The 24,781-nt window shown below is 39.5% G+C and overlaps 1 protein-coding gene across 1 annotated transcript in view; it reads left to right on the forward strand.

The window, feature by feature from the left end:
* The first annotated feature begins 667 nt into the window (after window positions 1-667).
* LOC149224583 (psbP domain-containing protein 5, chloroplastic-like) overlaps window positions 668-24,781 on the forward strand; it is a 191,391-nt gene continuing 167,277 nt past the window's right edge. Inside the window, exon 1 of the mRNA XM_089388219.1 lies at window positions 668-881. Coding sequence (XP_089244345.1) covers window positions 808-881 — 74 coding nt within the window. The 5' untranslated portion in view covers window positions 668-807. The remainder of the gene's footprint in view (window positions 882-24,781) is intronic.

Below are 24,781 nucleotides of genomic sequence, written 5' to 3' on the forward strand. Positions count from 1 at the left end.
AACAGTAAAGAGATAAAAACTTTTGTTATGGATAAGTTCCACAAGCGTATTTGGGATAAGGGGATAGGGAGAAAGAAAAAGTACTATATTGAAGTGTTTAATCCCACCCATAATCATCAACAAAAAGCATACATAGAGGCCAATATTTATTGGAGAGCCAAAATTCTTTTTGCTCAGTTAAGGACTAATTCTCATAAACTTCGTTGTGAAATAGGGCACTGGGAAAGACCAAAAGAAGTGTGGGGGGAAAGAGTATGTATTTTTTGTTCTTCGGGAAAAGTGGAAATAGAAAAGCATTTCATTTTAGAATGTGAGGCCTTCAAAGACAACAAAGAAAGTTATGCAGAGATTCTGACAACTAGCTCTTGGGATAATCTATTTAGCGAGGGGTTTGTCGAGAGACTAAGAGCGTTTATTGTGAGTCTTCACAAAAAAAGACTAAATACATCAACCATATGAAACAATTTATCCCATATACTATCTTTAGCGTCATGAATATTAAAATATTTTTTTCCCTTTCTTTTTTTTCGAATAAAACAAAACCTTATTGGTAATAGCCACTAGCCGACGAGCGTTCCCTCACTCGTAAGTGCTCAACACTAATTAACTCAACCAGCATTCGCTCACTCATAAGTGCTCAACACTAATTAACTTTTCAAGGTATTTCATTGATTGCAACTTATCTTCCTAGATACGAATTTAAGGAAACTCAAAGCAAGGGAAGTATTTGAACACCCGGGAAAAGGGGATTGTTGTGATGTTAAAGATTGGAAGAAGCGAAAGCCAAGCCCAAGGATAAGGTGCAGAATGGCGCTTCGTTTTCTACCAGCCTCATCGTCACCTCCCTCGAGCGGCAGGGCTACTGCAGCTTTTATAGTAAGGTAAAGCCAATTTTCGTTTTAGCTTCTCTCGCATCCCTCGACAAATGATGAGACCTTCCAAAACTTTCCTACTCGTTCTGTGTCTCAATCTTTTTGTGATCTGGATGTCTGAATATAAATAATTGAATGGACCTTGAACTGAAGCAACGAAATCTCAAGCCATACAATGAATGCTGTTGAACATAACTCGAAGGAAGAGTCACTTTGCTTAAAGAATGATGATGTCTTAGTAAGAAGTTTTCAGTCACTATTTACAAGTATAGCTGCATTATACGTCTCAGTATTCTAATCCCGATAATGTCATTTGAAACAATGCATTGATCTGCTCCTTGGTTAGGTGGAGATTAAGGAATTGAAAGAGATTCAAAAGTACAGTGGACAGTTTACAGAGATGCTCATGTCCTAGGAAAGCGGTCCAATCTTTTAATGCTAATATCATCTCGCTATCCTAACCATACTCTAGGAGGATAAAAAATTTAGATTGGTTTATGTCTCTTTGTGAATCCATGTCATCCATGCAACATATATATGATTCTGAAAGTTGACCATGACAAAAGAGATTATGCATCAAATTCTATAAAAATCCTTTGAGAAGGTATTTTTTGAGAAATGCATCCTATGTCGCCTCAAGGACCAAATGGTTCCATCATGGGACTTTGTAAGCTACAGCAGCCTAACAACAGAGTTACGAGTAAATTTCCTTCCTGAAAAGGCAGAAATGCAAGTATATGAGCCTGTGCCCCATTCTCTAGGAAGGAAGTCCACATCTTTATGAAAATAATTGAATTTCGCTTTAAAAGCAAGGCCAATTCCTACTTAAAGATAGTCAGTCCCCTAGGTGGAGGGGCTGGTTCCTCATGAATAGTAGCTTTACACTGGTATCTCCACAGAAAGCAAATAATGGACAATGGGGCCGTTTGCCATAAATATGTGCAGCTGTCACTATTCATCCAAGTGTACCCAAAAGAGGACCTTGAGTTTAGTGCCCATCATATTTGCCTCAAGGTCATCTTCCATCTGGTATCTTTTATCCATAGAGTTTGGATCTTTGTGGATTTGGGCTTGGGGAGGGATCAATACCCCCTACTTAGCACTATGCTCTATTGAGGCCATCTGCCATACTTGGTCCCCTTGGGCTTGCTCGTGATTGGTTCTTCGAGGGCTTCCTGGCTCCTCTAATTGGTGACCATCTATCTTGAGGGTCTACCCTTTTAGACGTTAGACATGCCAAGTCACTACTTGCTATCTAAGCACGACTAGAATCAAGCTGTTAGAGAGGCCATTTACATACAACACATTTAGGTCACGTGGGTTCCACCTTTAGAGTGTCTGGACTTGGCGATGACTTTCTACTTAGAGCACTTTATAGAGCTGAGGGATGTATTGTTTGATCTTCAGACATAGACGGACATTGGATGCACACACTCAAGATCTCCTTGGGTTAGTTTTGAGAGGGATCTCACATACTCTAGATTGACACTGACTACTACATCCCATTGTCGAACAAGATTTACTAGCTTTGCCATCTACAAGAGTTAGAGATAGAGGTGCATCTCATTTTTCAATGCCCCATCTAATATGAGATTAGGGGCTGCTATCATTGACTATTTAAAGGTTTAAGAGGCTCCCTCTGCACTTTCTTCCATTACACCAACCATTGTTGTCTTGTTTTGCTACAGCTATCTCTTCACATCACCTTTGAGCCTCATTGTTATAGCCTTAGTAATTCTAATACCTAGGAATAACCCCCTTGAGTTGTTGAAGAGATAGCTGTAGCAAAACAATGTTTTTGTAGTATAGTGAAAGTAAAGTGATGGAAGGATCAAGAGATTAGTGCCAATCCAACAAGGGAAATGGAGTCAAGAGATCAATCCAAGAGGTTAAGCTCAATAAAGAGTTATGACTATAAGGGCTACATATGCATGCCGCAAGAACTTAACATCGTTGAAAATGGAAATAAAGAAATACTAGGAGGGCCTTGAAAGTACCGCATCAAAACTATGCCATTAGGGTATGCCCTACAGAATGAATATCTAACACCCACTCAAGAAGATGTTAGATACAAGAGAATATCACTATATATAAGACAACAAAGGGTTAGAAATGCCTCACATGAAACCTTTCCAATGGGGCAGAAATACCCCTCCCTTGGCCCTACAAAGCAAGTTCTAGCAACTTTACAATCATAAGCAACAATTAGATGCATTAGAATAATAACCCACACATTGAGAGTAGAAAATCATTACACTTCACATATGCACCAATAAAGATATATTCATCAAAGTCCAAGGAGGAGAAATTCCAAATCTCCAACCATGACTACAAATGGAGAGAGCTACACTTTAAATAGAGTCTAGCTCCATCTCTTTTTACAATGCACAAATAAATAAAAATACTTTTCCTAGATTCACTTACCTCTCCAAAAGCAATGATAAAATAATGTTGGAGTCTCCTAGATCCATGCTTTTCTCCAAGAAAAACAATGCAATAGCAATATCTCATAATCAACTCATGAGACAAGTCAAACAATGACAAAGTAATAAGGTGGTTATGTCACATGTATCCTCCCAAGGTGGATGTCTCCTTCAAAGATAGTCTCAAAACACACAAAGCTTTGCTCTATGTGGAAGGCATCCTCCACCATGTGCATACATTAATTTCATTCTTCCCAAATAACCAAAATGCTCAAGCAACAAAGGAGGGGCGTTCCTAAAAAGTTGTCAAAATGCGTCGAGAATTTTAATGTGGTAGATTTGGAACCACCGTAACTTGCTCAATTTTTGTTGAAAATATTATGATCACAATATGGAAATCCCATGCTCACTTTGCATCATATGTCATTGATACGGTGGAAATTTGGGCACTCAGTCAAAAGATAACTTCTCTTGAAGCTAGGATGTCCTCAAAGTATCCCTTGATCTACAATTTGGAACCTCCTAGTTCTCCTCCAATGTGAAATATTCTCATCAAACCATGAATAAGAGTGCAATGTGACCTCGAGTGATGGATGTCCTTCTCAAATCTAATGCCAAGCAAGTGGATCCATGAAACAAGATATCAAATTTATGAAGAAAACATTTGGAATGTCATTAATGCTCAACTAACTCTATGAAGAAGGGGGCGACCCCTCATCAACCAATAAAATAAGTCTATGCCTTAGCATGTGTGCAACAAACCTCTCAAGTGACATGTGTAGCTCCTCAAAAGCTGAACGTCTAATTCTCCAAATTGAGATGTCCTTTATAGAATGAGTGTTCGAACCATGTCAAACTCCCAATAAGGCAAGTGTGATGCCTTCAAGTGGCACATGTGGCTCTACAACAAGATGTCCCATCATTGATGCATGAGAAAGTGTGCAAGCAATGGTTCACTAGTTGTTGTAACAACTCCTCAAACAAATCTTTGTACTCTCTAATTTGCCAAAGATAATAAAATATAAACCCTCATCTACTGCACCGTTTTTCCCTTCAGGGTTTTTCTGGGGACGTGAGTCCAAATATTGGTGTCATTGTGTGTGTGCATTATTTCCTAGTTCCTGATTTATTTTCTGCAGTGTTTATTTTAATTGTGAAGATTGCAGTAGTGAGCTATTTGTTATTTGTCGTTAATTAAATAACATAAGACAAATAAACTGCATCCATTAGAAGAATAATTTCTAGTTTATTGCAATTGTGGATTTTTCACATGGTATCAGAGGAGTAGTTGATCAAATCTGAGGCTCAGAGGTGGAAGAAGTAAGATCGTGTAGTTTCAGAGGGAGATCTGAAGCACATTATGCAGATCTGTGCAGGGCAAGTCAAAGGTGCGAATAACAGAGGAGCAGAATATCGATTTCCAGATTCGGGAGAAGGAAAAGTTCAATTTTGCTCTAGATCCGTGGAAGCAAGCAGTGGTGTTGTTGGGAAGTAATTCTGGTGAGCAGATCAGTCAGTTCACAAAGTAGCTTTGGGTGCAGAATATTTGCAACAGGGGTTTGCAGTTGCAGATTTGTGCAGGGAAGGAAGAGGAAATCACACAGGAGGAATTTCAAGTTTATTTCTCAGAAGGTTTCCAGTTTTCTAGTCCGGGGAAGGAGATTGAAATTTCCAGCAGCAAAAGGCCGCATAGACTTGCCAGTCCATCCACTGCGAGTTTTAGGGCTAGAAGCGCGAGCTGCGCAGAAGGAAATTGCAGGCAGTGCGAGTTTTGGGAAGGGCACTGGAGGCTAGTGCAGGATCAGATCTGCTAGTGCATGAACAAATTTGCGCATTCTAGGAGGAGTGCGAGTAGCAGAGGAAGCATGATCTAGTTGTTGAAAGGAGAAGGCGATTTCCAGTTCATAGACCTCTAGCATTCTCAGAGGTAGAGAAAGGAAGATTTATTTGCAGAAGAAGGCTAAAGCAAGTATAGATCGGATGGCCATAATACCCAGTTCATAGATTTGAAGCAATATTTTCATTTCCAGTTGTCAGATCTATTTGCCAGAGGAAGTGCAAATAGCTTCAAAGGCAAAGGGAGGTAGCATATTCATTGGATCTAACTCCGGGGGGCATTTATTAGTGAGCAGTATAGGATTCGGTGCAGGTTGTAGGATCTAGTGCGAGCTGCAGAAAGAGGAGTGCGAGATTGTAGAAGGGGTTGCAGATCGATTTTTCAGTCGGAGGAGCGAGTGTATAGTTCTTCAGTATTCGAGTTTCGCAGTTTTTTGCAGCTTTCTAGAGATGGCTATATGAGATTGCCAGAAGAGGTTGTGCAAGTTAGCCAAAAAACATATCTGGGCAGTAGATCCACTTCCAGTTACCGGAAACAGGTGCCAGAGGAAGTATGAGATGTCTAGTGTGAGTTGTAAAGCGAAATAGTTTCCTAGTCGTGTCACTATCTCCTTTGGAAACTATTTCGCTTTACAACTCACACTAGACATCTCATACTTCCTCTGGCACCTGTTTCCGGTAACTGGAAGTGGATCTACTGCCCAGATATGTTTTCTGGCTAACTCGCACAGCCTCTTCTGGTAATCTCATATAGCCATCTCTAGAAAGCTGCAAAAAACTGCGAAACTCGAATACTGAAGAACTATACACTCGCTCCTCCGACTGAAAAATCGATCTGCAACCCCTTCTACAATCTCGCACTCCTCTTTCTGTAGCTCGCACTAGATCCTACAACCTGCACCGAATCCTATACTGCTCACTAATAAATGCCCCCAGAAATTAGATCCAATGAATATGCTACCTCCCTTTGCCTTTGAAGCTATTTGCACTTCCTCTGGCAAATAGATCTGACAACTGGAAATGAAAATATTGCTTCAAATCTGTGAACTGGGTATTATGGCCATCCGATCTATACTTGCTTTAGCCTTCTTCTGCAAATAAATCTTCCTTTCTCTACCTCTGAGAATGCTAGAGGTCTATGAACTGGAAATCGCCTTCTCCTTTCAACAACTAGATCATGCTTCCTCTGCTACTCGCACTCCTCCTAGAATGCGCAAATTTGTTCATGCACTAGCAGATCTGACCCTGCACTAGCCTCCAGTGCCCTTCCCAGAACTCGCACTGCCTGCAATTTCCTTCTGCGCAACTCGCGCTTCTAGCCCTAAAACTCGCAGTGGATGGACTGGCAAGTCTATGCGGCCTTTTGCTGCTGGAAATTTCAATCTCCTTCCCCGGACTAGAAAACTGGAAACCTTCTGAGAAATAAACTTGAAATTCCTCCTGTGTGATTTCCTCTTCCTTCCCTGCACAAATCTGCAACTGCAAACCCCTGTTGCAAATATTCTGCACCCAAAGCTACTTTGTGAACTGACTGATCTGCTCACCAGAATTACTTCCCAACAACACCACTGCTTGCTTCCACGGATCTAGAGCAAAATTGAACTTTTCCTTCTCCCGAATCTGGAAATCGATATTCTGCTCCTCTGTTATTCGCACCTCTGACTTGCCCTGCACAGATTTGGATAATGTGCTTCAGATCTCCCTCTGAAACTACACGATCTTACTTCTTCCACCTCTGAGCCTCAGATTTGATCAACTACTCCTCTGATACCATGTGAAAAATCCACAATTGCAATAAACTAGAAATTATTCTTCTAATGGATGCAGTTTATTTGTCTTATGTTATTTAATTAACGACAAATAACAAATAGCTCACTACTGCAATCTTCACAATTAAAATAAACACTGCAGAAAATAAATCAGGAACTGGGAAATAATGCACACACACAATGACACCAATATTTGGACTCATGTCCCCGGAAAAACCCTGAAGGGAAAAACGGTGCAGTAGATGAGGGTTTATATTTTATTATCTTTGGCAAATTAGAGAGTACAAAGATTTGTTTGAGGAGTTGTTACAACAACTAGTGAACCATTGCTTGCACACTTTCTCATGCATCAATGATGGGACATCTTGTTGTAGAGCCACATGTGCCACTTGAAGGCATCACACTTGCCTTATTGGGAGTTTGACATGGTTCGAACACTCATTCTATAAAGGACATCTCAATTTGGAGAATTAGACGTTCAGCTTTTGAGGAGCTACACATGTCACTTGAGAGGTTTGTTGCACACATGCTAAGGCATAGACTTATTTTATTGGTTGATGAGGGGTCGCCCCCTTCTTCATAGAGTTAGTTGAGCATTAATGACATTCCAAATGTTTTCTTCATAAATTTGATATCTTGTTTCATGGATCCACTTGCTTGGCATTAGATTTGAGAAGGACATCCATCACTCGAGGTCACATTGCACTCTTATTCATGGTTTGATGAGAATATTTCACATTGGAGGAGAACTAGGAGGTTCCAAATTGTAGATCAAGGGATACTTTGAGGACATCCTAGCTTCAAGAGAAGTTATCTTTTGACTGAGTGCCCAAATTTCCACCGTATCAATGACATATGATGCAAAGTGAGCATGGGATTTCCATATTGTGATCATAATATTTTCAACAAAAATTGAGCAAGTTACGGTGGTTCCAAATCTACCACATTAAAATTCTCGACGCATTTTGACAACTTTTTAGGAACGCCCCTCCTTTGTTGCTTGAGCATTTTGGTTATTTGGGAAGAATGAAATTAATGTATGCACATGGTGGAGGATGCCTTCCACATAGAGCAAAGCTTTGTGTGTTTTGAGACTATCTTTGAAGGAGACATCCACCTTGGGAGGATACATGTGACATAACCACCTTATTACTTTGTCATTGTTTGACTTGTCTCATGAGTTGATTATGAGATATTGCTATTGCATTGTTTTTCTTGGAGAAAAGCATGGATCTAGGAGACTCCAACATTATTTTATCATTGCTTTTGGAGAGGTAAGTGAATCTAGGAAAAGTATTTTTATTTATTTGTGCATTGTAAAAAGAGATGGAGCTAGACTCTATTTAAAGTGTAGCTCTCTCCATTTGTAGTCATGGTTGGAGATTTGGAATTTCTCCTCCTTGGACTTTGATGAATATATCTTTATTGGTGCATATGTGAAGTGTAATGATTTTCTACTCTCAATGTGTGGGTTATTATTCTAATGCATCTAATTGTTGCTTATGATTGTAAAGTTGCTAGAACTTGCTTTGTAGGGCCAAGGGAGGGGTATTTCTGCCCCATTGGAAAGGTTTCATGTGAGGCATTTCTAAAGCGAAATAGTTTCCAATAGATCTTGGCCATTGGTGCTCCAATGAGAGAATTATAAGAGCAAGTTGATAGGGCTTGGAGAAGACATCGAATGAGCAAGGAAGCAAGGTAGTGTGAATTTCCTAGTGCAAGGGGACGAGTTTGAGCCAATAGAGCATTAGTGAGAGGGTTCAACTTAAATTGGAGAGAGATTTCTAGGGGAGATTTTCCACTAATTTCCAGAGTCAGAGGGAAGGCCAAATTTTGCAAGAACGCCGTACCAGTGGGTGCGAGTTCTCCAGTGTGCATATTTAGGCAAGAGATCGTATTTCCAGTTGCCAGGGATTAAATCCGGAGGATAGAGTGAGTTTCCTAGTGCGAGTGCAGGATCACCAAAGGAGTGCAGGATCAACAAAATCTTAGTTTCCAACTAGTGCGTATTTCCTGCAACAATGTCTTTTGTGTGCATTTAATGGAGGAGGCTGAGTTTGATTTTGCAAGGGAAACAAAGGATTTCCAGGCCGATCTACCAATTGGAGTGGTAGAGATAATTTTCTGGAGCTTTGCTAGTCTTTTGGTGAGCTGATCTATGTAATCTCTAATTTGCTGAAGATAACAAAATGTAAACCCTCGCCTGCTACACCGGTTTTACCTTCAGGGTTTTTCCGGGGATGTTAGTGACTAGTCCAATATTGGTATCATTGTGTGTGTGCATTATTTCTCAGTTCTTGATTTATTTCCCGCAACGTTTATTTTACTTGTGAAGATTACAGTGGTGAGATATTTGTTATTTGTCGTTAATTAAATAAAATAAAACAAATAAAATGCATCAGGTAGAAGAATAGTTTCCAGTTTATTGCAATCATGGATTTTTCACATACTAAGACTTCAACAAATTTGGCATTATCCACTCTTCATGATTACAAACAAGCTTGAGTGTCTGAGGAGGTAGATAAAAATTGTAATTAAATACAAGCTTTGAGTGAGATTAAACTTGGACTAGTGAGCTTATTCAAAGTTATGCTTAGAAAGTGGAACATGAGTCTTGCTCAATAAACGTGCATTATAAATTTCCATCAAAGTGCAACGCAAGCTTTCAAATTCACAATAAGATTCAAAGCATCATGTCAAGATACAATATATAATGTAAATGCAACATGTATCCAATGGAAAGATGGCTCGTGGAAATAAATCACAAGTTATGCTTACAAAGGAAAATCATAGATCATTCATTCACCATTGATTAAGAACATTATTGTTATGAATGGGACACCATTCCACTATGAAAGGGACTGTGTGCCAAATATCATGTACTTGCAACAATGCAACAAAGAGTGCCAATGCATTGTTGTTTATAAAAGACAATGATGGCATGTAGAGTTAAAGCACTAGGACAACAAGGTTAACATGAGCAAAGATTGCATCATTAATGCCTTGTTTTTTGTAAAATCCTAGGAAATTTTTTGCCCTAGGGTTTCTTACGCAATTAGGGTTTCTATCAAAATCCTTTTCATGTCACTAATATCATAGGCTATTCCAATACAAATATAATCTTCAGTCACAATACTCCTCTTTTTATAACAGTGAATCATAAAGCTAGTCATCAATTCAACAATAATTGTATAGCCCAATTTTAACAGTTTAGTACAATCCCAATCAATTCTAATTTGATTTTGAATTCAGAGAACATGTTTACTAATTGAAAGTATTTTATCTCTAACATGAAATACCTAAATTACTTGACTAGCTTTAAGACCGAACCATTAATCTACCATAGAGTTGTCCCAAATGCAACTAAACTCAGAAATGCAACCTGACTTGCCTCAGGAAGATAGTGAGTGGTTTGAGTGGGTGATTGAACTATGGTTTGCTTCAAAAATCTTCCAAAAAACCCCCCTGTTTTTACTTTAGAACTTCGACCTGATCCAAACCTTTGTCTAGCCTTAATATTGTTAATTTTCCATTGTTCTATGTTGTTACAATCACTTTAGCCCAATTCTTAACTTCAATTAGCAATCAATTCAATCTTCCAATAATAAATAGCAATTGTAGATATAATGTAAATGCAATGTACAATAAGAGACAATCAGAATTAATGGCAAGAGACATTAAAATTGGTCAATGACCAGGGAAAAAGCCCTTTGATCTGAAATGATCATATGTTAAACTGAAGTAGAATTGATTAATGCCAACAATGAATTGAATGTTAACTTAAAGTGCTTTAACCGTGAGAACTGCTTGAAAAGGAATGAATTGACGATAGAATTGAAACATAAGTAAGATGCAAATAGAAGTGAAAAGCAATAAAAACACATCGATACCAGACAACAAGATTGATTACGGAGTTTGTCCCTGATGGACTATGTCTTCGGCTCTGCTTTATTAGGATTGAATCCGAGGAGGTCGATTACACAACAAATTAACCAAACTGATTGTGCACACAGGCACTTCTGGTCACTGTCACAAGAAAGCTCTCTGAAATAGCTTTCCAACGCCTGTCACGGTTCCCAATTCCGACTTCGGATGCTCCTGTTACACTGAAAACAAAACAACCTATATCCTCCAGAATCTGCATACAAAACTTCAAAACCACTCTAATCCAACCTCCAAAGCACCAATCTGCGTTTATAATCCTTCAGATGCATTCGAACCCCTTCATATTGAGTTTAGGAATGGATTAGCTGATCTTTAGGATTAAGTTAGGGTTTATGGTTAAGTTTTGATGTCACATAATGACATTTTGGCTTAGGTGTATTTAAATATTAAAAATCTGAACCAAAAAACCCACTTTTGACCTTATAATAACCCGAAAGCCGTTAGCAGTTAGCTAACTAGGCGGAGGAGCTGACAGTGGATGTGAACAGATGAGCTAACCCCGTGGTTAGGGCTCCGACGGTTCTAGTGACTCATCCGCTGACTGTTTGCCTTCACGGTGACAGTTGGTGGTTGCGGCTAATCGGTGCTCATATGCCACTGCTAACCCTGACCGCAACTGTCAATCCAAACGACGGAGACTAACCCTCTGTCTGCGCGGTCTGCTGTTCACATGCCAAGGTTCCGATATGGTTAGTGCTGTGGTCAGCGTAACCTTCGACACCCTGCTTATCGTAGTTTCTTTCTCCACACTACTCACCTGTTAAAGTTTACTCTGTTGCGGTCAGGCTAACCTTCTGCGGTTTAGAGCCTGCGGAGTATTAACATTAACCATTGTTTTGAATTAAAGCCTGAGACTTAGGTTTTAATGCATTTGATTTGTATTGTAAGGGTTAATGTGTTAGGTTTGTATTGTATTGTTTATACAATGTTCCAATAGGGTTTAGACTTAGGTTTAGGCTTTAATGTTTGCATGAGGTTTTAGGTATAGGTTAGGGTTATGACATTTTAATACATGATGTATTAGGTTTTAGGACTTATACTTTTACACTCTTTGTTCTAAAAACCTTTTTACAACACGTCTTTGTCACAATGTGACATTTGCGACAAACATCACATGATGACAAACCCATGTCAACACCAAACCCTGCACAACGGATGACAAACCCATGTCGACACCAAACCCTGCACAATGGATGACAACCCATGTCGACAACTAAGTACAAAACCATATCATCATGAAAACCAACAGTAGACAACCATAACATTACTGTTGAAGCTAAAGATATCGGACACTGAATGCTGACGATGAAACTGGCGAAGCTGATAAAGTTCAAGACCTCATCGACCATGATCATTGGACGATCACTCCGACTTTGAACCACTCAAGACTCCGCTCATGCTGGACTGACAAGATCCTCCTGGATCAATCCTCTCTACTTGAAAGCTTTTGGACCACAAAAGTTTGACTAGACAGATAGCAGATGAGGGTAGAGCTTCCTCACTCTCCACCTTGCCCTGATGATGTACAAATACATTCGATCAACCGCCGAAAAGTGATGACCCTGATGACGCTGATTATGGCACATTTTGAATCTGTGACTTGTTTCGTCCATCTGCAGTATGCATAACTTGCAAAGACGGTTAAACAACATGGCAATTGACTTCTTTCCATGAAGTACCATGAATTAGTGATTCATAAACATCTTTGAAAACAGTCTCTACAGGATATTGTTCAATACTATTGACATGTATTAACAATCTATTTTGCGGAATGGTAGAAACATTCAAAGACATTCTTGACATCATACCAGCTACTTGATTTGATATACTTTCTTGATTCTTGAGTACTAAGTGAACTTGCCGCAATAAACTCATCAAACTGTAAGGTGAAAACTGCTGCAACTTAGTTTGACTTTGAAAGTATTGAAGTGGCTGTTGATTTGTTTGAATCACTGTTTTGTCATTCATTAAATGATGTCTCCATTGATTAACACTTTCCTTTAATGCATAAGTTTCCCTTTTATGTACTGGATACTTTGACATTGCTTTAGAAAATGCTTTGATATAAAAACAAATAGGCTTCCTCTCCACTTGAAAAGAGGCTTCAAAACTGTTTGAAACATGAAATGGTGACACAATACAAGAGAAATTTAACACTGACTTTCCCCAATACTGACCTGCATCCCTGTAACTAATAACTTCCAAACTTGGACTGAATTGATTCATTTTGACATTAGGAAGAGGAGATTTGGACATCAACTGTAACTCATGTTGTATTCCCTGCTTATGAGTAAGATGTTTGGGTTCTTTAAATAGAACTGGAAAAGTTTCTACCTCTTCGATCAAACTATCTTTAAACTGGGACTCATAACTTGAACAAACATCATGTCGATTCTTATGTTGTTCCTTTACACACATGATTACAAATCTCTTATTTGAACTTATTAATTGCTTCATCTGATTAGCAACAACTAAATTCAAGTGAGTTTTACTTTGATGTGCCCTGACAATAAATTCAACCCCATCTTTCTTAAGGTGATATTTATGCTCTTTCCTATAAAACACTGCATCACGATCATAAAGATAAGGACTTCCTAAGACAACTCCACATATGTCTACTGGAACCACATCTAATTCCACTTCATCAATGTAATTAGCTGTAATGGCAAATCTTAATCGACACTGTTTTGTGACTTTTATCTGAGTTGATTTATTTAGCCATCCTAATGGGTAAGGTCTTGGATGATTCCATGTCTCCAAACCCAAGTTCTTAACTAAATATTCAGATATTAAATTTGCCTGTGATCCACTGTCAAACATTGTATCTATCTTTGTGTGCTTAGAAGTTATCCTTATGTTAAATAATTCAACTCTTTTATCCTCATTTGAAGGATTTATGTTTGATGAAGATGCAATAGTATTCGAACTTGAACCAGTGTCAGAAGTTTTACTTGTCGAAACTATGGCAGTTATCCTCCTTTCATCACTTGAATCGGAGCCTAGATCTTGTTGGATTGTTGCATTTGCTTTCTTTTCATCCTTCTCCTTAAGGAACTTCTTTGGCTTAAGTTCGGGATGAAGTTTCCAACACCTAGATTCATCATAACCAACTCTCTGGCAATGAGAACAAGTAGGTCCTTCCTTCTGAGCTGTTGCTGATTTTTTTCTCTTCGAATTGTTCTTCCCCTTACTGTCATTGGAATCCTTGATTTCCAATTCTTTGGATGATTGTGGTGAAAACTTGAATGGTCTGCCACCTGATTCAATATGTATGGCTTGAACACACAGTTCATCAAAGTCATTAGGATTAAACATCAATAACGTATGCTGCAAATATGAATGTAAACTGCCGATGTATTTTAATAAAGTTTCACATGTATCCAATGAAATACCAAGCGCCAATGCTTTCTTTCTAAACTCCTGAGTAAACTCTTAAACACTTTGCCCTTTACCTTGCCTCAAATGCTGCCAATCAATAATAACGTGTCTAAGTTTAGCTAACTGAATTTTCGTTTTATCGTCAGAAATGTTCTGAATACGACAATACACTTCTAACTGCTTAATTCAGTTACCTAACTTTTCAGGATTCATTTCGCCATCATAAATAGGTAACTCAAATTTTACATCAAGTTTCAAAAGAGATGTTTTCTTAGGTTTCTTTTCTGTTTTAGATTTTGAACTGGAAGAAGAAGAAGAAGAAGAAAATGACAATGGAGATGATGGAGGTTTATCAGCCTTGCCTTTACCCTTGTCCTTCTTTGATGTCTTTGAAGAAGAAGCTACATCTCTCGCCTTCTTATCTTCGTATAGTTCTCCCAACATCTGCTGCATACTCAAGAATGCTTGTTGAAACTGTTCCTTGCTCATCTTAGTTTCTGGAGTTTCACCTGCATCAGATCCTGTCATGGTCGACTTATGAGCAACTCTTCGCTTTCCAATCTCTGGATCAATCTCCTCGAGGATTCCTTCTCCACATTGCGACTTTGACTTGGTTAACATTCACTGACAAATTCTACAAACACAACCTGCTTTGATACCAAATTATATGATCTGAAATGATCATATGTTAAACTGAAGTAGAATTGATTAATGCCAATAGTGAACTGAATGTTAACTTAAAGTGCTTTAACTGTGAGAACTGCTTGAAAAGGAATGAATTGACGACAGAATTGAAACATAAGTAAGATGCAAACAGAAGTGAAAAGCAACAAAAACACAGCGATACCAGACAACAAGATTGATTACGGAGTTCGTCCCTGATGGACTACATCTCCGGGTCCGCTTTCAAGATGGGCGTCCACTTTATTAGGATTAAATCCAAGGAGGTTGATTACACAAGGAATTAACCAGACTGATTGTGCATGCAGGCATTTCTGATCGCTGTCACAAGAAAGATCTCTGAAATAACTTTCCAACACCTGTCACGGTTCCCAATTCCGACTCCGGATGCTTCTATTACATTGAAAACAAAACAACCTATATCCTCCAGAATTTGCATACAAAACTTCAAAACCACTCTAATCCAACCTCCAAACCACCAATCTGCCTTTATAATCCTTTAGATGCATTCGAACCCCTTCATACTGAGTTTAGGAATGGATTAGTTGATCTTTAGGATTAAGTTAGGGTTTATGGTTAAGTTTTAATGTCACATAATGACATTTGGCTTAGGTGTATTTAAATATTAAAAATCCCAACCAAAAAACCCACTTTTGACCTTATAATAACCCGAAAGCCGTTAGCAGTTAGCTAACCGGGCAGAGGAGCTAACAGCGGATGTGAACAGATGAGCTAACCCCGCGATTAGGGCTTCGACGGTTCCGGTGACTCATCCGCTGACTATTTGCCTTCACGGTTTTGGTTGGTGGTTGCGGCTAATCGGTGCTTACATGCCACTGCTAACCCTGACTGCAACTGTCAATCCAAACGGCGAAGACACCCTCTATTTGCGCGGTTTGCTATTCACATGCCAAGGTTCCGATATGGTTAGTGCTGCGGTCAGCGTAACCTTCGAGACCCTGCTTACCGTAGTTTCTTTCTCCACAGTGCTCACATGTTAAAGTTTACTCTGCTGCAGTCAAGCTAACCCTCTGCAGTTTAGAGCCTGCGGAGTATTAACATTAAACATTTGTTTTGAATTAAAGCCCGAGACTTAGGTTTTAATGCATTTGATTTGTATTGTAAGGGTTAATGTGTTAGATTTGTATTGTATTGTTTATACAATGTTCCGATAGGGTTTAGACTTAGGTGTAGGCTTTAATGTTTGCATGAGGTTTTAGGTATAGGTTAGGGTTATGAAATTTTAATACATGATGTATTAGGTTTTAGGACTTAGACTTTTACACTCTTTGTTCTAAAAACCCTTTTACAACACGTCTTCGTCACAATGCGACATTTGCGACAAACATCACATGACGACAAACCCATGTCGACACCAAACCCTGCACAACGGATGACAAACCCATGTCGACGACTAAGTACAAAACTATATCATCAAGAAAATGAACACTGGACAACCATAACATTACTGTCAAAGCTGAAGATATCGAACACTAAATGCTGACTACAAAATTGGCGAAGCTGATAAAGTTCAAGACCTCATCGACCATGATCAACTTTGAACCACTGAAGACTTCGCTCATGCTGGACTGACAAGATCCTCCTGGATCACCCTTTTAAATTGTTCTTCTTATTAGACTGTCATAAAATGTTCAACAAAGAGAGTACAATGATCCAATTCATTAATGAGTCAAAGTCAATCCTTTGAATATCCAACAAAGTCAACCAACCAATATCAAATGATGAGCCAAGAGGCAAATATGTCCCAAATCAAATTTGGTTAAAGTCAAAGCTACAATTCTATCAAAGTCAATAGCAACCAAGTGTGCCCTAACTAGTCCATAGGGCAATGGTCAAAGTCCTCCAATCAACTTGGTCAAAGTAGCATTAAATGTGACCCTCAAAGATCGGTCAAACCCCACCAAAACAGTCAACAAATCTTGGTCAAAAGAGAGAAAACTTTAGTCAAAGCTCTATGCAGTCAACGCAGGTCAAAGTCCTATGGTCAATGCAAGTGAAATTGCCCCGATTTCCTCAGTGTTTGTGCCAATAAATGCAGCCTCATAAAACATATAGAAAACAAGTCAAACCAAGTCAAAAGGAGTCAAGTCAATGCTGGTCAATGTTGGTGAAAGTCTACCAAACATAAGTACAACTCTGTGAACAGAAAAAGAGAACTTCCTCCTTTGGATGTGTGAAGAGAACCCTGCAATATTTCAGATGTACGAACCAATAGAAGAGAAGAGAGATGCTTGATGTGATGTGTCCAAATGAGGTGCCATGAGGCTGCATTTATAGGCATTGAAGGAGGGTTAATTTGTCTTCTAGGCCGACCTTGACTTTTGTGTCATTGTGGGTTTTCGCTTTAAAATACATTTTTTCTTAACCAAATTAAATTCTTCCAAGGGAAATTTGAGGCTTCTCTGGATGAGGAAGATAGTCCAATGGAGGGAATTTGTCCCCGAGCTGCCAAATTAACAATCCCTCTCTACTAGGGAGAAATTTCCGACTGCAGTATATGTCCCATCTCAAATATCTTGTCATCGACAAGTCAACTATCGTCTCTGCTCATCTCTACTGAACACTCTCGAATCTAAAAAAAGAAGAATTTGACAATTTAGGGGAGCTCAAGCTATTACTCTCTATCGAATGACAATAGGGGAGATCCATATACTAGGCAAGGATGACATCCATCCCGTTGTCTAATCAACAGGCGAGATACAACTTGCCATAGAATGTAATGATCACTTCCATCCTATCGTCTAGTGACAATGGGTGAGATCCATCTACCAAGTAAGGATCACATCCATTTGTTGTCTAATCAACAGGCAAGATACAACTTGCCAGGCGAGTTAGGGTAAATTTCCCTCTAGTATTTTTGCTAGTAATTTCTTTGCAGATCGCTAGATTTCGGCACCTAGATTATTGTACTTGGAATTTTTCATTGCTGCTTAATAATAAAACCCTCACTACTGCACCGATTTTCCCAAGTTGGGTTTTTCCGGGGACATTTGTCCAAAAATAATTGTCTCACATTTTATGTGTGTGCTACCATTTCTCAGTTTCCAGCGCATTATTTTTTTGCAGTATTTTATTTGTGAGGGTTGCAGTGTGTTTATTTTGATATTTGCCATAACAAATAAATTGTTAAATTAATTAACAATTAGAACAATTAATTCCAGTTGCTGCAATACAATTCCGTATTAGAATTTTCACGTGGTATCAGAGTGCAGTTGATCAGCTGGAGAGCTCAGAGGCGAAAAGAAGGAATTTCGCATCTAAGTGTGGGCAGCAGGTCGAAATTCCCAAGGGCAGTGCAGTCTTTTGCTAGAAGGTGAGTTGCTTGAGGAAGAATGATTTTTCTGAGAGGGGCAGAAAAATTCGATCCTTCCAGATTGAGTGATTCCAGAGGAAGAGGGAGCAACTCAGATTTTTTGTTGGGCAGATCTCTAGCTGGATGCAGAGGCTTTTGCAGCAATGTGCTAGAGTAGAGCCAACATCGAGGTGGAAGACAAAAGAGCACACAGAGGGAAAATACTCCTCAGGGAACTTCTAGTCTCAAGAAGTTCGATTTTCCTTGCAGATCGACAGTAGTTGTGAGCAAATCTTCTCACTCTAGAAGGGAGTGCGAAGAGAAGAACAGCAACCGAGCAGAAGGAAAGAGGAAGTTTTCGATATTTCATTGAGATGGCCACGACTGGGCTTCGTGATTAGGACAAATTGGATGGAGCTTGCAACTTCGTCATTTGGAAGGCAAGGATGTTCTTCCTTTTAGATGAATATGGCCTGAAAGCCTACATTGATGCTGTAGTGGCAGTTCCTCAGGATGCAGATCAACATAAAGAATACAAGAAGGAGATGGCGCGGATGAAGCGGTTGATCCTAGATGGAGTTAGGGATCATGCTGTCTCACATATAACTGGCAAATATATTGCCAAATAAATGTGGGATGCTCTCTCCACGTTGTACCAGGGTACTTCCGAGCAATGGAAGATGTACCTAGAAGAGAAGTTGAGACTCATCCGGATGCAGAAAGGGGAAGGCATAGACCCCTTCCTTACCAAGATTCAAGATGTCCAAGACCAGTTGTTAGCAGTTCGGGCAGTGCCTCAACCCACGGAGCTAGTGCGATTGGCACTCAATAATGTCTCAGAGGATTGGCAGGTCTTTGTCCAAAGCATATTGGGCAGAGATAGGCTACCAGACTGGGATAGAACACGGGCCGATTTGTAGCACGAGGAGTTGAGACAAGCTTTGTTAAAGAGCTCCATTAGTGGCAGCAACAAAGGATCGAAGACGGTGAAGGAGGAGGAGAATGTGGCCCTCACGTCAAAGGGTCCCAAGCAGGGAAGGACTTGTCAAAGGTCAAGTGCTTCAGGTGTGGTGAGCTCGGTCACTACAATACCCAGTGTCCTCTCAGGAAGAAGGACAAGGAGGAGAAGAAGTACCAATAGGTGGCTTCAACTGCGATCGATAGGCTTTCCTCGAGGCTGGAGGAAGACTTCGCTATGTTTGCTGATATACCTCTAGGAGTGAGGTGGGGAGATTTGGTGCTATAGACCCAGAGAGCTACAGAGATTGGGTAGGGTTCTTGAGGAGTCCACCTCTTGGATCAATACTGTTGATTTTGGGTAGCATCAGATATGCCCTAGCTCCAAAATTTTGTGGAGGGGCTAGAATACATGAGATCTCCAAGACCCAGAAATCGTTTGGGGAAATTGCACTCGGATGAGGAGTTACTAAAATAATTAATATTTTTAATGGGTTCCTAAGTCTAAACTAAGGACAATAAAAATATTAATGGGTATTAATAAAAACAAGGGTGAGAAGCTTCTAAGAGACGAGGATCAAGTTTGTTTTAATCTTAGCCATTGATTAGAGACTTAATCTCGACAGTTGATTCATCAACAAGAAAAGTATAAGAGAAGACTTGAGGATCATTTGGAGACACACTAGCGGATACTCAGTAGCCCACGGAAAATCGATTCTCAAAGAGAAGGAGATCGATTTCAGAGGAAGAGTTGCAGGGTGGAGGAAGAGGAGGGCATCAACAACAGTTAGTGACTGAGGAGGAGGTGACGCAGGTGTATTGAGAGGCAGTGCAGAGGGAAGAAGCAGTCCTCACGTCGACTGACACAGTGGGACGCAAAACCACGTATAGTGACGCAGAAGTTGTTATCACTCCAAAATTTCTCTAGAGTTGTTGTGAAAGAAATGATAGAGGTAACCACAAACCTACTTTGGAGATTAGGATCTAGCCTTCCTAATGCTCAGAGAGGGCTCTCTCTTTATGATTTAACTTTGTTTAGTCAATTGATTTTAGGCTAGTTATTATTATACTTGGGTTTTGGTTTTGATTTGGTGGTGGAATCACTGAATTAGATGGATAGAGGGATGTCTTTTACCATTGGGCTATGGGGTCAAGTGTCAAGCAAACAAGACTGGATCAAGTTCTAAAGATAGTGTTTACAGGGCAAGGTAGCTGAGTAAATTCAGATCTTAAGGCTAGATGGTGAAGTGGTTTTCAATCGGATCCAAGGAGCAATTAAGGGTTCCTTAAACTGGATAATGAAGGAAATGGTAGGGGTCAATCGAAACTAGGGAGCAATGAAGGATTCCCTAATTTGGATATCAGAAGAAAACATTAAAATGATTAACTGTTCAAGACAAAGTGTACTTAAACAAATTCTGTAATATAATTCTAGTTAATTCATTCAATTTAGATAACATGCAAGTTTGTGAAACACTTAAGAAAATAACAATTTTGACAAAAGAAAATACTTCACTGAAGTAGCTCAACACATGAATCCTGTAATGCAATCTCTTTATTACTCAGTCCAGTCTGCTGACTTGAAAAATTGGTACAATGAACCCTCAGGTTACAGATCAATACAACTATAGAAATGTCTAGCAATCCACACTCTATACTTCAAATTATGAAGTATTTATACAAAAATAGTTTACAAAATATCCCAAACTGTCTTGGGAATTAATCTAGGAAAAAGAAATATCTTCATGCAAGAAGATAGAGACAGATATTCAACTGCTGCAATCTGTCCCTGTTTATTAGGCTTTGCTGTCAGATCTTTTGCTGCCTTTTCTCCTTTGCTGTTTGTCTTCACGCTGACTGTTCTTTTTACTTTGGCTTTTTAATTGATACTCTTTCATCTGATACTCTTTGACTAGGCCGACCTATCTTTCATCTGATACTCTTTGACTAGGCTGACCTATTGCTTTTCTTTTACTGCTCTGTATTTACCTTTACCCTGCCCTTTTTACAGTAAGTCATTTAATTTCTCCCAAGTCTCTGCATCTGGTAATTTGATATTTACCATTTTTCTGTAGATTTCATCTGCTTCTGTGTACTTTGCAAAGGTGGGTCTGTTCACAAAAAGGTGTTTTACCTCATGCTGGAGGTAAAATAGGTTCTCAAATGTCTGGTACAGAACCTTTCCTGTAGGCATCCCTTTCATAGAAGAGTTATTGGCTTGATCTCTTGCCACTTCTCTGATTTTCCTGTTGTAGTCTTCATGTGGCATCAATTTGTCATTTATCACCAAGGGATTTGGCAGACCTTTTTGCCTTAAAGCATCAAACTTAACCATGAACTTGTCTATAGCCAACTGCATGGTTTGGCATTTGTCCTCAAGGTTCATCATTAAATTCCTCTTGGTGAGCACTTTTTTCACCTCTAGTATGGTGCCAGTCCTGTCAGCTATGTCCAGCTCCTGCAATTCATATTTATTCTTAGAGTTAAGAAATTGGATCATTCTGGTGGTTTCTTCTGGCATGTCTCCAAGTTCGGCCTTAACTCCCGGAATTGCTTCTGTAGCCTCTTTGACTAAATCATTTTGTTCAAAGGTGACTTGTATGGATGGCCAAATATCATTTGATAGAGTCAATGATATTGGCCCATAGATATTGTTTAGCTTGGGCAAGTGGCTCCTTCAATGTTAGCTCTTTCTCCAAATTCTTCATTCTTTCAGTCAACCTGGTTGACTTCTGAACTTCATTCTTGTGCATTATCTGTGCCAGTTTCTTCTCATCCTCCAGACTTGTTATTTGCTCTTTTAGTTTATTTATCTCTGTGGTCTGAATGGACATGTCCTCCATGGCCTTAACCAGTTTGCTTGCCTCATCACTTGGCTGAGCTGTTGTTGTTGTTGAACCTGTTGCTGATGTAGATGCTGTTGCAGCTGGAAGTGCTGTAGCCAGTGGAGCTGTGGGGGCCAATGAAGCTGCCAAGGTTGATGGTACTGCTGTAGTGACTGTTGGAATGGCAGTGGCAGTGGCTGTCTCAAGGCTGGCCTGTTTTAACTGTATCAAACTGTCCAATTCCTTCTCCATTTCCTTTAATTGATAATTTAATTGGAGAATGAGGTCTATCATCTCCTCTTGCTGAGTTTGGATTTCAAGGACCTCCTTGGTCTGTGGATGCTCTGAATGGGGCAGCTTCAGTTGCTTCTTCAGAGCAACAATATCCTCATTCTTCTTTTTTATCAGTTTCTCTGCAGCTTTGACATCATTGGGATTATACCCAAGCTCAATCACCAAGTCTTCCAGTGACTTGATTCTGTTGTCCTTGGCCTGTGAGGATGCCTTTTCTAGTTTATACTGTGCTGTGATATTATCCAGTGAACTTTGGAGTTTGTGCACAGTCATTGCTTTATTTGTCATGGTGGAATAGATCATCTCACCTGCCTGCTTATGGAATTCGATTTGGTCAATAGGGTGAACATCCCTGGCCAAAACTTCGAATTCAGTCTTCTTGTAGTTTGTTGATGATTTGGGCTACTGGACTGTAGGCTGCATGAATGTCATTTGCATCTTTCCAGTCTTAATGTCAAAGGCTAACATTAACCTATTTTGATTGGCAGGTGTTTGCTTGAAGTACTGGGCATAAGTCTCAGCCTTCAATGCCTCATTCCTCAACTTAATTTCCTTGTACTTCTCTTTAATATCTTTCTCTTTATCCACAGGCTTGCTAGATGAAGAGACTTCAATGCTAAGTTGTTTTTCAATAAGTTGGGTGTTTGAGGTAGAAGGCTGGTGTGTTTCTTCTAAAGCTGCTGGGCCTTTATTCCTTCCAACCATTGTGTCAGTGTCAGTGATTTCCACTATGTCAATGGTGTCTTCTTGTTCAGTTACAGGATTAAGCTTGGGCCTCTTCCTATAATTGATCTCAAATTGGTCATCTGTGGTGTCCATTGCTGAGCTAGAACCTTCTTCCCTGGTTCTTTTCACATTTCTGTCCTCATTGGCTGGAGTTTGTAGGATGGGAGTAATAGTCATCTGTTCTTCTAGGGCTGGAACCTGCAGAAAGGAACTAGTATCAATCTGCTTTTCCACATCTATCAAAGTATTCTCCACATCTACTACAGTATTCTCCACATCTATCAAAGTGTTTTCCAACCATTCTGACTGGTTGGCAAATCTCTCAATGTCTGGCCTAGGATCATGTATGAAAGGACTCAATTTGAATTTGAGCCTTAGTTTATTTATGACTCCATGAGGGTCATATTGCCACATAAAACTTCTCTTGAAATTCATCTGTTGTAAAATTTTATCTGCCTCTAGTTCAGCTTCCCTATTATTACAAATAAAGGGGCCCAATTGATTTTTCATTTTAAACTGGGTCTTCTTCCTAGCTGACAGGAAATTAACTTCATCAGAGTTTATAATCTGCCTAAAATACTCTAATGCAAATATCCTCATGGGGAGGTATTTGGGCAACTTGTAGGGAGTTAGTTGGCATCCATATATTCTGATTTCTGTGTGGTCCTGGTATAGATACCAGTCTCCCACTCTATTGTTCTTAGCCAACTGTAAAACTCTTTTAATCTCCTGACTGATCCTGGGTTGATAGCTATTGGTTAGCATGTTTATAACTGGATGAACAAATGAGTCAATGAACTCTTTATAGGAAAAAACAGTGGAGTATCTTTGGATCAATGGTGTCCAATAGATGACAGATCTTGGATTGCCTTTGGTGTCTAACTTTTGGATGCTGACTGGAAATTTGTTGGACTGATAATATAGGAACATGTGAAACAAAACTGAAGAGTATTTGAACACTCTCTCATTTGGTAATCTGATAAATTGTTCATGGATTATGTCTGCTATGAACTGAGCATAGTTGTAAACTGTAGCAGGAGGCTTGCCTGGGCAAAAGATAGAAAGGAAAGCAAGGACAACCTCATCCACATGTTCATCTGTGGTGTACCCTAGAATGCAAGAGAGCATGGTTATAATTTGTCTGCCTCTCTCAGAAAAAATGGTGGCAGCATATGGAGGACTATTTGTTGGAGTATGAGACTCTTCAATGATGAAAGTCTGAAAGATCTGAGCTTTCTTGGGAAGGTAGCTTTATGTAGAGTTCAAGTAATCTCATTTGGGCCTGACTGGATCTGCAACATTTGATTTATTGATTCTGCTGTAATAGTGAATAAAACCTGTTGGTCAGGGGTGACTATGGCTCTTTGACTGGGAACATAACAAGCTTGGCAGAAGTGGATGATTTATGGGAATAGGTGTACTTCTGGGAACAAGTACTTGGGCAAATTGGACTCCCATAGGTGAATGCCATCATTTTGATTCAAAAACTTGTCTTTACTCCAGCAGTGGAATTTAAGTAGGTAGGCAGGGGAAGCAGTGTCCTTGATTTGAAATTCTCTGTCGGCTAATGGAAGGTGGTCAATATCCAGGTGAGGGGTTTGCAGGGGTCTTACATCCAGAGAGGTTTGGGAAGCCATAATTTGGTATATTGAACTGAATTACTCTTTTTGTGGCTTTAGGAGTGAGGTCAGGAGGTCTGGAACAGAGGGAGGGTAATTTCAATCTGTAAAAAAGGGGTTTGGATGCACAATAGGTTTCTCTT

This window comes from Pinus tabuliformis, chromosome Q (assembly GCF_031772625.1).
Source record: "Pinus tabuliformis cultivar Carrire ecotype Pingquan chromosome Q, CPIR1, whole genome shotgun sequence".
NCBI classification, from domain to species: domain Eukaryota; kingdom Viridiplantae; phylum Streptophyta; class Pinopsida; order Pinales; family Pinaceae; genus Pinus; species Pinus tabuliformis.